General features: G+C 42.6%; 2 protein-coding genes across 5 annotated transcripts in view; both read left to right on the top strand.

Annotated features, from left to right (window-relative positions):
• The window catches only part of AHCYL1 (adenosylhomocysteinase like 1), a 40337-nt gene extending 37888 nt beyond the window's left edge, over positions 1-2449 (top strand). For all 4 annotated transcript variants that reach the window (XM_012468088.2, XM_012468089.3, XM_012468091.3 and 1 more), the window contains exon 17: positions 399-2449. In XM_012468088.2, coding sequence (XP_012323511.1) covers positions 399-405 — 7 coding nt within the window. In that variant the 3' untranslated portion in view covers positions 406-2449. The remainder of the gene's footprint in view (positions 1-398) is intronic.
• A 486-nt stretch (positions 2450-2935) lies between these two features.
• The window catches only part of STRIP1 (striatin interacting protein 1), a 37422-nt gene continuing 26959 nt past the window's right edge, over positions 2936-13398 (top strand). The window contains exon 1 of the mRNA XM_064372728.1: positions 2936-2952. The gene's annotated coding sequence lies outside the window, so the exon portion shown is untranslated. The remainder of the gene's footprint in view (positions 2953-13398) is intronic.

Below are 13398 nucleotides of genomic sequence, written 5' to 3'. Positions count from 1 at the left end.
AGTTAACAAGGTAGACAGAGAGATTGTGATAAATGTAAGGGAGTTAGGGGATTTTTTGAAATTTTGGAGCCTGGGCTTCACCCCAAGAGATTCTGATATATTTGGTCTGGGATGGGGCCAAATTTACAAAACATAATTTTGTAATACCTCCCCAGATTATTGTAATGTTTAGTCAGAGTTGAAAAACACTGACTCTTGGGAGCAGGTGGTAACACTAGAAGTGGCATTGTCAGAGACACTGTGGAAGAACAAGGAATAATGGTGCCCTGGGGAATGACTGCAGGGATCCCACCCAGGCTGGGGAGGGGCCTTGAAGAAGGTGTTCGGTTTCCGATTGTTCTCTTGGAACTCTCATATGGAAGACGTAAGTGTTAACCAATCACTCTCTCTCTTTACAGATATTAATGGACCATATTACCAAGGACCAGTCCACGTGAATCACGCATTCTAAAAGAAATATTTTTTAAGATAACTTTTATTTTCTTCTTATTCCTTTCCTCTTGATTGTTTTTCCTATAATTTCATTCTTGTTTTTTCATCTCATTATCTAAGTTCTGCAGACCACAAAGGAACTTGCTTCATGGCTCTTTAGATGAAATGGAAGTTCAGGGTTCCTCACCCTAGTCACTAAAGAAGGATTTTACTCTCCTAGCCCAGAAAGGTGATTCTTTCTTTACCATTTCTGGGGACTTTAGTCTTAATTAGGTACCTTATTAACAGGAAATGCTAAGGTACCTTCTCTGTGGAACAATCTGCAATGTCTAAATCGCCTTAAAAGAGCCCATTTCTTAGCTGCTGAAATCAGTGCTCTTTCACTTCTTCAGAGAAGTAGGGATGGTATCTACCAGGCAGGTAGGTTAGATGTAGGTGGTGCATGTTAATTTCCCTTAGAAGTTCCAAGCCCTGTTTCCTGTATAAAGGTGGTATGTCTGGTTCAGAGATGTGTATAATGAGCATTGCTTGTTTCAAGACCAGGAGGCCCACTTGGATGTATAGTACAGCCTTTCCTCTACTCCCACCAGACTTTCTCATTTTTCTAGTTTTTAACTAGACTGTACTCTATTGAGTTGAATTTTGTCCCCTAGGATTTATTTCTATTGTCCAAAAAGAAAAATTAAGGAAAATTTTTAGTGTTAATGCTGAGGAACTGCTTGAGTGGTTAGTTGTTACCAATTTCTCTTTTAAACCCTTGGAGCTAAGGATGCTGAGCCTAGAGAAATGCTACTCTCAAACCCTGTATGGCCCTGTGTTTCTAACCCATAGTTTATAGCATCAGTGAACTGGAGCCATAATAGCAAATTCTGTCAGCTCTGTCCCATACAGCTGTGCTGAAGGCGAGTTTCTTGAGCCATTACTCAGTATAAAGCACTGAGTTCTATCTTTAGGATTTATCTTTAAGAGCAAATTTCTGGTCAGCTGTGCTTCTGCAACCTGAAATATTTAAAGGGGGGTAGGTGTGGGCAGGAGGAGGAATGATAAATTGGGCCAGGGTGAGAAAAATCTAGCTTCATATAATTTGTCTGGGACTATACACCCTATATAATGGTAGTTTTACAGAAGTAATAATGACTTTTGATTGCTACATACCACAAAAAGTTTATGAACTGAGATCTTAAAGGGCAATTGATATGTGGAGAAAGTAATCAGTACATCCTGGCTTATGCTCTGAAAGAATCTCCAGAGAGGCTCTCTCAAAGATCAGGGAGATGTATTTCCATGCCATGCACCCTGCTTCCCAGCATTTCTGCATGGTCAAATGAGCTTTATGCTCATGAGCTTTAAGTATATAATTATCCGGGATTTTAAATCCTCAACCTGTTCTAGCTTGTGATCCTTCAGAGTTGGGTCATACATTAGTGCTAGATACTAGAAATTTTCACTTTTCCATTGATCAGAGAGACAGACATTAAAAACAAAAACAAAAGAAAGGAAAGCTTTCACCCTGCACCTTCTTAGCAGGGGACAATTGTCTTGCCAAAACTTTTCCCTTTTCTCTCCCATTTTCCCCCACCCAGTCCCTTCTCATTCCTTGCCAGTGTGACCATGCTTTCTTCTCTGTAGATGTTAACAGTTAAGGCCCTTTTTCCTCGGGCACTTAACCAGCCAATCAGAACACCACATCTGTTAGGGGAGGTAACCTGGCCAACAATGTATCCATCACGTCGGCCCTGCTGGAGGGAAGAGACCCACATTAACCTGCCCTCTGGCCTGCCCCCTGATCCCATATCTATTACTGTGTCCATAGGAATAATAGATAAGGGCTCTGTCTCTGTCAAGCCATGTAACAAAGGACACTAAAAAAAAAAACAGTCTGGCATCAGAGGGAGCATGTGGAGAGCAACTTTGGAGGAATGAGTTCATTTTGTATTGAATGATTTTTAATGAATGCAATATTAATCCTTGCAGATTAGCAATAATCATTAAAATCAATTAAAATGATAAGACCTTATTGGCAGTCTGTGTGTGTCATTCTTTGGTGAACAGCAAAACTTCACTAGAACCTGCTTTCTAAGGTATGACAAGTTATAGGTCAGCAGCATTTAATAGAGATTTGTTGAGGACCTAACTTGTAGAGGCTGGATACAGTATTCTTCAGTAATACCTGAAGTTTTGTATTCCTGCTCTGTGCCAAGCACCTCGCCTGGGTACTTTGACTCCTAATCTCCTTCAGAAAGCAGATTTGCTGCTTAAGCCTCAGGGCTCCTCATTTGCATAGTTCCTTCTAAGACCTAATTTCTAAAGAATGCCCCCAAAGTTATGTAAGCTTCAGCCTCCCCCCCACACCTGTATCCATTTCTGAAGTGATCTCAGTGTCGTCTTATTTTTTTTTTTTTATTTTTTTTTTTTGAGACAGGGTCTCACTCTGTCACCCAGGTTGGAGTGCAGTGGCTTTATCTCAGCTCACTGCAACTTCTGCATCCCAGGCTCAAGCAATCCTCCCACCTCAACCTCGTGAGTAGCTGATAATTTTTTTTGTATTTTTGGTAGAGATGGGGTTTCACCATGTAGTCCAGGCAGATCTCAAAACTCCTGGGCTCAGGTGATCCTCCTGCCTCTGCCTCCCAAAGTACTAGGATTACAGGCATGAGCCACAGTACCTGGCCAGTGTCTTCTGATGTAACAAAGTATCTGTCTTGGTCAGTTTCTGTTGCTCCAACAAAATCCCGAGACTGAGTAATTTATGAAGAACAGAAATTGATATTCTCACAGTTCTGGAGGCCAGGAAGTCCAAGGTCAAGTCATTGGCAGATTTGGTGTATGAAGAGGGCTGCTCCCCACTTCCAAGATGGTGCCTCTTATGCATCCTCATATAGCAAAAGGTAGAAGAGCAAAACGGGCCTACCTGTTTCCCTCTAGTCCTCGTTTAAGGACATTGAACCCATTCATGAGGACAGAGCTCCTAAAAAGGCCCTACCTCTCGATACTATCACATTGGCAATTAAGCTTCAACAGATGAATTTTGAGAGATACTCAGATCACAGCATTCCATCCTTGGCCCACCAAATTTATGTCCTCCCTATATGCAAAATACATCTAAAACCCCTTAAAGTCTTAAGTCATTCCAGCACCAACTCAGAAGTCTAGAGTCTCATCTAGATCAAATACGGGTGAGACTCAAGATACAATTCATTCAAGACCGGGCACAGTGGCTCATACCTGTAATCCCAGCACTTTGGGAGGCTGAGGCAGGAGGATCACCTGAGGTCAGGAGTTCGAGACCAGCCTGGCCAACATGGCCAAACCCTGTCTCTACTAAAAATACAAAAATTAGCTGGACCTGGTGGCGGGCGCCTGTAATCCCAGCTAATGTGGGGGGGGGGGGTAGGATGGGGGGAAGGGGGTGGCTGAGGCAAGATAATTGCTTGAAACAAAGGCAGAGTTTGCACTGAGTGAGCCAAGATGGCGCCATTGCACTCCAGTCTGGGCAACAGAGCGAGACTTCATCTCACAAAAAAAAAAAAAGATACAGTTCATCCAGCTGTGAACCTGTGAAATCAAATGAGTTACGTACTTAAAAAATACAATGGTGGGATAGGCATAGGGAACATTGTTATTCTGAAAGGGAGAAATGGGAAAATAAAAAGGAGTAACAGATCCCAATCAAATCTAAAACCCAACAGGACACATGTTAAATCTCACACTTCGGAATAATCAGACTCCCATGCCCTACCTTCTGGACGCACTAGGGTGGGGTTTGGGCCCCAAAAGCTTTGCTGGGTGCAACCCATGTGGCAGCGCTCAGGTTGGAGTCACGTGTCTGCAGCTCTCCCAGGCTGGAGTTTGTTCTAGGTTCTCGAAGCCACTTTGTTCCCATAGCTCCACTAGGCATTGCCCTAGTGGGGACTCTGCAGTAGCCCTGCTACTGTGGCAGTTCTCTGCCTGGAACTCAAAGCTCTCCAAGGCATCCTTTGAAATCTACGTAGAGGTAGCTGTGCCTCCACAACTTGTGCTCTGTGCACCTGCAGAGTTAGCGCCATGTGGACACTGCCAAGGTTTATTGCTTGTGACCTCTGGAACAGCAGCTCACATTGCATGGGCTCCACTTTTGAACCAACAACTGGGGCAGTTATTAAGGGATGCCTCGCCAGAATTTGAGGAACAGAAACTTGAGGCAGCCCTGGACAGCAAGCCCCAAGACCCACCTCCCCCCCGGCCCCACCCACCCCAGGCACACTGGATTTCTCCTTTGAAACCTGCTGCTTCAGGGCTCTGGTACTTGGAGCCTCTAATGGGAGTGGCAGCCTTGAATATCTGAAATGCCTTCAGGGTCTTTCTTCATTGTCTTACTGACTTCTTTATATTCATACTTCAAACATTCACTTTGACCGGAGAATCGCCATCGTGAACAAACACCACCATTTTAAATTCCCCTTGATTAAAAAACCACCTAAATCCAGTCCAAAAAATCAGCCTAATGGCTAATGTCAGCATAACCAGAAACATTCCAACCGTAAGATAAACTAAACCCGCCTCCAACCAGAAACATGCCAACCCCGAGATAGCCTCCTCTCCAACCAGAGACATTCTAACCCTGCAATAAACTTTCATTCACATAGAAACATTCTGAGCCTGCAATAAGCTCCCTTCTCACTAAACTCTTAAATATTCTTGGTCTATAAGAGAATACTCCTGACTGAAATCAGCCAGAAGCTCCTCTCAGGTTTATTCTCCAAAGTAAATCTGTGTTTGTTGAGCCACTTTTTGTGTTTCTTTCCTCTTTAACTCTTATAACTTGGCCACACCCTTGCTAGTCTCTCCCAAACATGCCTTTTATTCTTTGCAACTTGGCCAGGCTGAGAATTTTTCACATCTGAAAGTTCTGCTCTCCTTTTTATTATAAATTTTGCTGTTATAATAAAATTCATTTATTTCTACTCACATTTTATTATAAGCAGTCAAGAGAAGTTACACTGCATCCTCTACACTGCTTATAGAGTTCTTCCACCAAATATTCTAGTTCATTGTTTGCAAGTTTTGCCTTCCACAAAGCAGCAGGACACAGATACAATTTAGCCAAGTTCCTTGCCACTTTATAACTAGGATGAACTTTCCTCCAGTTTCTGATACCTTGTTCCTTCTGTCTGAGACCTTATCAGAATTGCCTTTACTGTCCATGTATCTACAAGCATTCTGATGACGACTGCTTAAGTAACCGCTTAAGGACTTAATTAAGATTAAGTCCTTCTGCAGCTCTCTTCTTCTGAGCCCTTAACAGAGTAGCCCTTTACCATCCAGCCTCTACCCATTATCCAGTTCCAAAGCCACTTCCACATTTTAAAGTATTTGTTAATAACAATGCCCCCACTCCCAGTACCAATTTCTGTCCTGGTTCCTGCTGCTATAACAAAACACCTTAGACTGGGTAATTTGTAAACAACATAAATTTATTGCCCACAGCTGTCCAGCCTAGGCGTCCAAGATCCAGGTGCCAGCAGGTTCAGTGTCTGGTGAGGGCCCAGTCTTTGCTTCCAAGATGGTGCCTTGTTGCTGCACCCTCTGCAGGGTGTGGAGGGGATGAGCACTGTGTTCTCAGCATGGTAGAAAAGAGAGAGGGCAAAAAGCCCTAGCTAGGGCCAGGCACAGTGGCTCACACCTGTAATTCCAGCACTTTGGGAGGTGACTCATGCCTGTAATTCCAGCACTTTGTAATTCCATGATTACAGGCACATGGTGGTGAGTGCCTGTAATCCCAGCTACTTGGGAGACTGAGGCAGAAGAATCACTTGAACCCAGGAGGTGGACATTGCAGTGAGCTGAGATGGTGCCACTGCACTCCAGCCTGGGCAACAGAGTGAGACTACTTTTCAAAAAAACAAACAAACAAAAAACAAAACCTTAGCTATTTCCCTCCTGCCCTTTTATAAGACACTACTCACACTGATGAGGACAGAGCCCTCACTGCCTAATTACCTCCGAAAGGCCCCACCTCTTTATACTGTTTCATTGGAGGTTAAATTTCTACATGAATTTTGGAGGGGACACAGACATTCAAACCATAGCAGTATCAAGCATATTGTTAAAAAGTAATATCTTTTGGCCGGGCGTGGTGGCTCACGCCTGTAATCCATGCACTTTGGAGGCCAAGGCAGGTGGATCACCTGAAGTCAGGAGTTCAAGACCAGCCTGACCAACATGGTGAAACCCCATCTTTAAAAAAAAAAGTAATATCTTTGGCTGGCCATGGTGGCTCACACCTGTAATTTTAGCACTTTGGGAGGCTGAGGTGGACGGATGACCTAAGGTAAGGAGTTCGAGACTACCCTGGACAATATGGTGAAACCCCATCTCTGCTAATAATACAAAAATCAGCTGAGTATGGTGGCACGCACCTGTAATCCCAGCTACTTGAGAGGCTGAGGCAGGAGAATCACTTGAACCTGAGAGGTGGAGGTTGCAGTGAGCCGAGATCACACCACTGCACTCCAGCCTGGGGCGACAAGAGCAAAACTCCATCTCAAAAAAAAAAAAAAAGTAATACCTTTTCTATTTTCTTGTATCAGATTGGTCCCAAACAATGTTAATTAGTTTTATGTAGTCTTGTAAAGTCAGTGTTTTTAATTCTGAAAGGCTTTATGAATTCACATAAATCCAAATTTAAAATAAACTCCATATTGCCTAGATGTTACCTTTACTGTCTTGCTAATCTATTTGATAACTTTCTAATTTGAAAAAAGTTGTCTGTAATGGTGGGAGAATATCTTGAAGTTAAATATTTAAATATAATGAATTTTAATGGGTCAGGCATGGTGGCTTGTGCCTGTAATTCCAGCACTGTGGGAGGCTGGGAAAGGAGGATCACTTGAGGCCAGGAGTTCTAGACTAGCCTGGGCAACAAAGTGAGATCCCATCTCTAAAAAAACGTTTAAAAAATAAAACAATTAGGCATGGTGGTGCATACCTTGCGGTCCTACTGGCTCCTCAGTAGTCTGAGACAGGAGGATCGCTTGAGCCCAGGAGCTCCAGGTTGTAGTGAGCCATGATCACACCACTGCACTCCGGTCTAGGCAACAGAGCAGGACCTTGTCTCTAAATAAAAGAATGTAAATGAATGTTGACCTTACAATTTCATAAAAATTGATTCTACAATTTTTTTTTTTTTTTTTTTTTTTTTAGTGAGTACCTAGTATGTGCCAAAGTCTGTTTTGGATACTTGGGATACATAAGTTTAAATCAGAAGATCTCTTCCTCTGTGATGTTTATGTAAAATTCCAACAAGATTCAGACTGCTCCTTCCCCTTTTTCCTTTCGCCACAATTCGGCCATTAGGTAAGGCAGAGCAAGCTAGGGATCTATGTGGATTTGCGGCCTGTAAGTGTGGGTGGTATCCCTGTGGGAACTGGGGGTGTCGCTTGGTACAAGGAGTCAGATCCTAAGTGAGATGGGAAATGCATCCATGCAGGGGATGAATGGCAATGGCGGATTGGTTAGAGATAAGGGATTTGATCTCTGTAAGTGACAATACCAAGGGTGATGGAAGCCAGCTTTCTCATTTTGGAGGAAGGTGTTACACATTGGAAAGGGAAAACACTAGAATGAACTCTGCTGTTGGGTTTGAATAGGAGATGTTGTTGTGAACGCATAAATTTCAACCTAAAGAAATACAGATGTCAATGTACGTGTGTGTGTACAAACACTCCCTCGCTCTGTCTACTAAGCAAGCCTTGGAGCAGCAATTCCTGTCTTCCCCCAGTGCACCCACCTAACCTCCAGAGGGGACAGGTCTAGGCACTACATTCTCCACTGAAAGGAGCCAGGACTCGTTGGAGAAATAACTGATTCCATGGCGGAGCAAAAAATGTACAAGATAAGCCAGAAAGCAAGGAAGGACTTAAGAAAGAATACATAAGCCAGCTTTAAGGGATTTAGTTGGGGGTAAATCTGAGTCACTCATTGAGCAAAATAGAAAACTGTGACTCTTTGCTAATAGAAATGAGTAAGTAAATAGAAGTTTAATGAGGAATGGTATATGTATATACTTTCTGTTTTTCTTTTTTCTTTTTATTTTTTGAGATGGAGTCTGGCTCTGTTGCCCAGGCTGGAATGCAATGGCATGATCTTGCCTCACTGCAACCTCTGCCTCCCGGGTCCAAGTGATTCTTGTGCTTCAGTCTCCCGAGTAGCTGGGATTACTCGCTCCTGCCACCACACCAAACTAATTTTTGTATTTTTAGTACAGACAGGTTTTCACCATGTTGGCCGGGCTGGTCTTAAACTCCTGACCTCAGGTGATCTACCTGCCTCAGCCTCCCAAAGTGCTGGGATTACAGGCATGAGCCACCGCGCCCAGCCTGTCTGTGTATATTTTCAAAGTAGCCTTCCATAAAGTATTTCTTAAATACAGTAATGGGGAAAAGAGTAGCTTCACAGTGAAGAAGTCTGGCAGACCACCTTAATCAATGGAAAGAAATGAGCATCAATAGTGGGACAAATCTCGATCTTCACCACTTGATAGGTTGCATTGAGAAGAGCACAGCATCCCTTCTAAGACAAATCCATATTGAAGGGCATTTTACAAAAGAACTAATCTTCTAAAGTATCAAAGTCAAAGAATGACTAAATAACTGCAGGAGACTAATATACCTAGGCTGGGTGCTGTGGTTCACACCTGTAATCCCAGCACTTTGGGAGGCTGAGACCGGTGGACCATGAGGTCAGGAGTTTGAGACCAGCCTGGCCAACATGGTGAAACCCCGTCTCTACTAAAAATACAAAAATTCGCTGGATGCAGTGGCAGGCGTCTGTAATCCCAGCTACTCAGGAGGCTGAGGCAGGAGAATCACTTGAACCCGGGAGGCAGAGGCTGCAGTGAGCCAAGATCACGCCACTGCACTCCAGCATGGGCGACGGCAAAGGGAGACTCCATCTCAAAAAAAAAAAAAAAAAAAAACTAAATGCTATCCTGAACTTGTTCATTTTGTTATATAAAGATATAAAGGACCTTATTGGGGCAACCAATAAAACTTGAAAGGGCTCAGAGGATGAGATGAGAATAATATTTGTCAATTTCCAGATGTGAATGGCTGAACTGTGGTTATATAGAAAGCTTGTTTGTAGGAAATAAACACTAAAGTATTAGGAGCGATGAGTCATCAACAACTCACTTTCAGATGGGTCAGGAAAAAAACTATTTGTAATATACTTGCTACTTTTTTGTCAGTTTGATTATTTCAAAGTTAAAATTTTGTTCAATGAGAATTTGAAGATAAAAAAGTCAGACTGGCCTGATCAATTAAGAAAATTTAAAAACTCAACTGTGCTCTATTTAGGGACATCTTAGACCAAATAATAAAGGTAAAGGCTTTTGGATTAGTAAAAGAAAACAAAACAAAATCAACAGAAAAATGATACTTTATATGTCTACACAAAAAAGTATTTCACTGACAATACATCGAAACTAAAGTAATATACAGACCAGAAAGTTCAACAAGAAATTGGAGGCCAGTACACTGGCTTTCTCCTGTAATCCCAGTACTTTGTGAGGCCAAGGTGGGAGGATTGCTTGAGCTCAGGGGTTTGAGACCAGCCTGGGCAACATACTGAGACTCATTTAAGAAATTAGTTGGGTATGGTGCTGCACACCTGTAGTCCCAACTACTTTGAGGGCTGAGGTGGGAAGATTGCTTGAGCCTGGGAAGTCAAGGCTGCAGTGTAACCCTGATCATGCCACTGCATTCCAGCCTGAGTGGAAGGTTGAGACCCTGTCTCAAAAAAAAAAAGAAAAGTGATGAGTGGGGTTTCGAGGACCTACTCCAAAGTGTTCTTTGGTTATGGATACTGAACAAAGGCTTCCCTGCCAAATCACTTCTGAATTCAAGACATCTCTAGAGAAATCTGTAAGTTTTGAAAGAATGTAGGCCGGGCGCGGTGGCTCACACCTGTAATCCCAGCACTTTGGGAGGCTGAGGCAGGTAGATCACGAGGTCAGGAGTCCAAGACCAGCCTGGCCAAGTTGGTGAAATTCTGTCTCTACTAAAACAAAAATTAGCCAGGCACAGTGGCAGGCACCTGTAATCCCAGCTACTCAAGAGGCTGAGGCAGGAGAATCGCTTGAACCCGGGTGGCGGAGGTTGCAGTGAGCCAAGATTGTGCCACTGTACTCCAGACTGGGCAACAGAGTGAGATTCCATCTCAAAAAAAAAAAATGTAAAAGAAGAATTAACATCAGTACTTCTCTGCTGACTGGTGATGAAACACTCCGTTAGAGCAATGGTTGGCAAAACTATAACTCTCCCATGAGCCAAACTGGTGTACTGCTTGTGTGTGTAGTCCCCAAGCTAAGAATGGTTTTTACATTTTTAGGCAGTTGGAAAAAAAATCACTAATATTCTGTGACACGTGAAAATTATCTAAGATTCAAATTTTAGTGTCCATAAATGGAGTAACACTAAAGTATTAGGAGTGATGGGTCATCAAGTCAAAAATTCACTTTCAGATGGGTCAGGAAAAAATTATTTCTAATATACTTGCTACTTTTTTCTTAGACTGATTATTTCATAGTTAAAATTTTGATTATAGCCACAGTCATTCATTCATGAAATTTCTATGGCTATTTTCATGCCACAGTGGTAGGGTTGAATAGGTGCAAACAAATGGCCTACAAAACTCAAAATGCTTACTATCCAGCCCTTTACAGAAAGTTTGCTGATCCCAGGTATAAAGGTTGTGTTAGGTAGAAAGGGAAAGATGTATCAGAAAGCATTTAATTTGCATTCTGTTAGGTAAGAAGAGGGATCTCTGTGTGAGAGCAGTAACAGAGAATGAAAGTATTAGAAAAGAAAGGATATCAAACAAAGCATTTTCCAGTCTGGTTGCAGATGCTAAATTCACCCGCATCCTGGCCAGGATTCACTTTGGGATTAGGAAATGCCAGCAGACTGATAAAGCAACTCAGATAGTGCTTGGGAAGGTAATTGTTATTGCAATCTAGAATATGTACTTGAGTCGGGCATGGTGGCTCATGCCTGTAATCCCAGCACTTTGGGAGGCCGAGGCCAGGCGGATCACCTGGGGTCAGGAGTTCAAGACCAGCCTGGCCAACATGGCAAAAACCATCTCTACTAAATATTCAAAAATTAGTCGAGCATGATGGTTCATGCCTGTAATCCCAGCTACTTAGGAGGCTGAGGCAGGAAAATTGCTTGAACCCAGGAGGCAGAGGCTGCAGTGAGCCAAGATTGTGCCACTGCCCTCCAGCTTGGGCAACAGAGAGAGACTCGGTCTCAAAGAAAAATAAATAAATAAATAAGAATATGTATTTGTATAATCAATTTAAACTTATAATTTTAGGTTGCAACCAATTTTACATATAGTATTGGAAATTTATATTATGTATTGGAAACATATAAGTACACAGTATTGGAACTTTTTTTTTTGAGACAGAATTTCACTTTGTCACCCAGGCTGGAGTGCAATGGTGTGGTCTAGGCTCACTGTAACCTCTGCCTCTCAGGTTCAAGTGATTCTCCCGCCTCAGCCTCCTGAGTAGCTGGGACTACAGGCACGTGCCACCACACCTGGCTAATTTTTGTATTTTTAGTAGATATGGGGTTTCACTGTGTTGGCCAGGGTGGTCTTGAACTCCTGACCTCAAGTTTATCCACCCACCTTGGATTCCTAAAGTCCTGGGACTACAGGTGTGAGCTACAGTGCTTAGTCTATAAGCTGAACTTTAAAAACCTTAAGCAATGGTTTTTTTACTTTAATACATTGAATATTAATTTATTAAGCTAAAGTAACATCTCTTCTGTCTACACAAGCAGCACTTGAAGACATTTTAAAATGTCCTCTAGAAGGAATTATTCTGGGTTGTGGCCTTTCTCCCTCATCTGGCCGTCTTGTGGTGTGGTTCTTCACTACAACCACCAGATGGCGCATTTTCTCATGTGCTCTGGTTTTCTCTGGCCGACAAAGGATAATAAAATAACAGGTCTGCAATTCTTTCTCTGAAACCCTTGTGTTTTGAAATTGAGAATTTCCCAGGTGTTTATAAAATAGATGAAGACACAGTAGATTACATAATACTTTGCTTTAATCTTTTTTTTAAATTTTGTTTTTACAGACAGGGGTCTTTCTTTTTGGCCCAGGCTGGAGTGCAATGGCAGGATCTAGCTCACTGCAGCCTGGAACTCCAGGGCTCAAGCTATTCTCTCACCTCAGCCTCCTGAGTAGCTGGGATGACGGACGTGCCACAATGCCCAGCTAATTTTATAATTCTTTTGTAGAGATCGGGTCTTACTGTGTTGCCCAGGCTGGTCTTAAACTCCTGGTCTCAAGTGATCCCTCCACTTTGGTCCATCAAAGCACTATGACTACAGGCATGAGCCACCATGACCAGCCTTGACTTAGTCTTTTGACTAATTCATACCGTATGTAAGGAAGCTGAGATGTTATAAATTAATCTGACCTGAGACAGAGTTAAGCAGGCTGGTCCCTTTGGAAGACAGAATTAACTATTAGTTATTTGCCCTACTAGTTAACCAGCTAAAACATTATTAATATTGTCCTCTTCTCTTAGCCATTGATGAAGAGGACACAGTAACTAGATGGTAAGACCAGACCCATAGATGCTTTATATGCTATGTAGATTACTATTGAGCATTTCAGTGACTAGCAATGTACTGGTCAGGGCTAGGATGGAAATTGGAGAAATAGGCTCACTTTGCCTCCCAGCATATACTTAGATATCGATGAATGTGAAACATCTTACCCAGTACCTGACACCCTGTAGGTACAGAATACATGTCAATTTCCTTCTACAGAGCCCAACTGGAGCAACCACTGTGTTCTTGCAGCTCCTGCAATACTAGAATGGCTCAAAGATGAAATTTCACTTCCTCCAGTCTCTTGAATAATGACTGCTTATGGTGAAGGAAGGGCTTCTCAACTCGGGTATCACCT

The sequence above is a fragment of the Aotus nancymaae genome, unplaced genomic scaffold (assembly GCF_030222135.1).
Source record: "Aotus nancymaae isolate 86718 unplaced genomic scaffold, 86718_ANA_hifiasm-v0.15.2.pri h1tg000007l, whole genome shotgun sequence".
In the NCBI taxonomy this organism is placed as follows: domain Eukaryota; kingdom Metazoa; phylum Chordata; class Mammalia; order Primates; family Aotidae; genus Aotus; species Aotus nancymaae.
The sequence above is the reverse complement of the archived record's forward strand: the minus strand, read 5'-3'. Positions and strand labels throughout refer to the sequence as shown.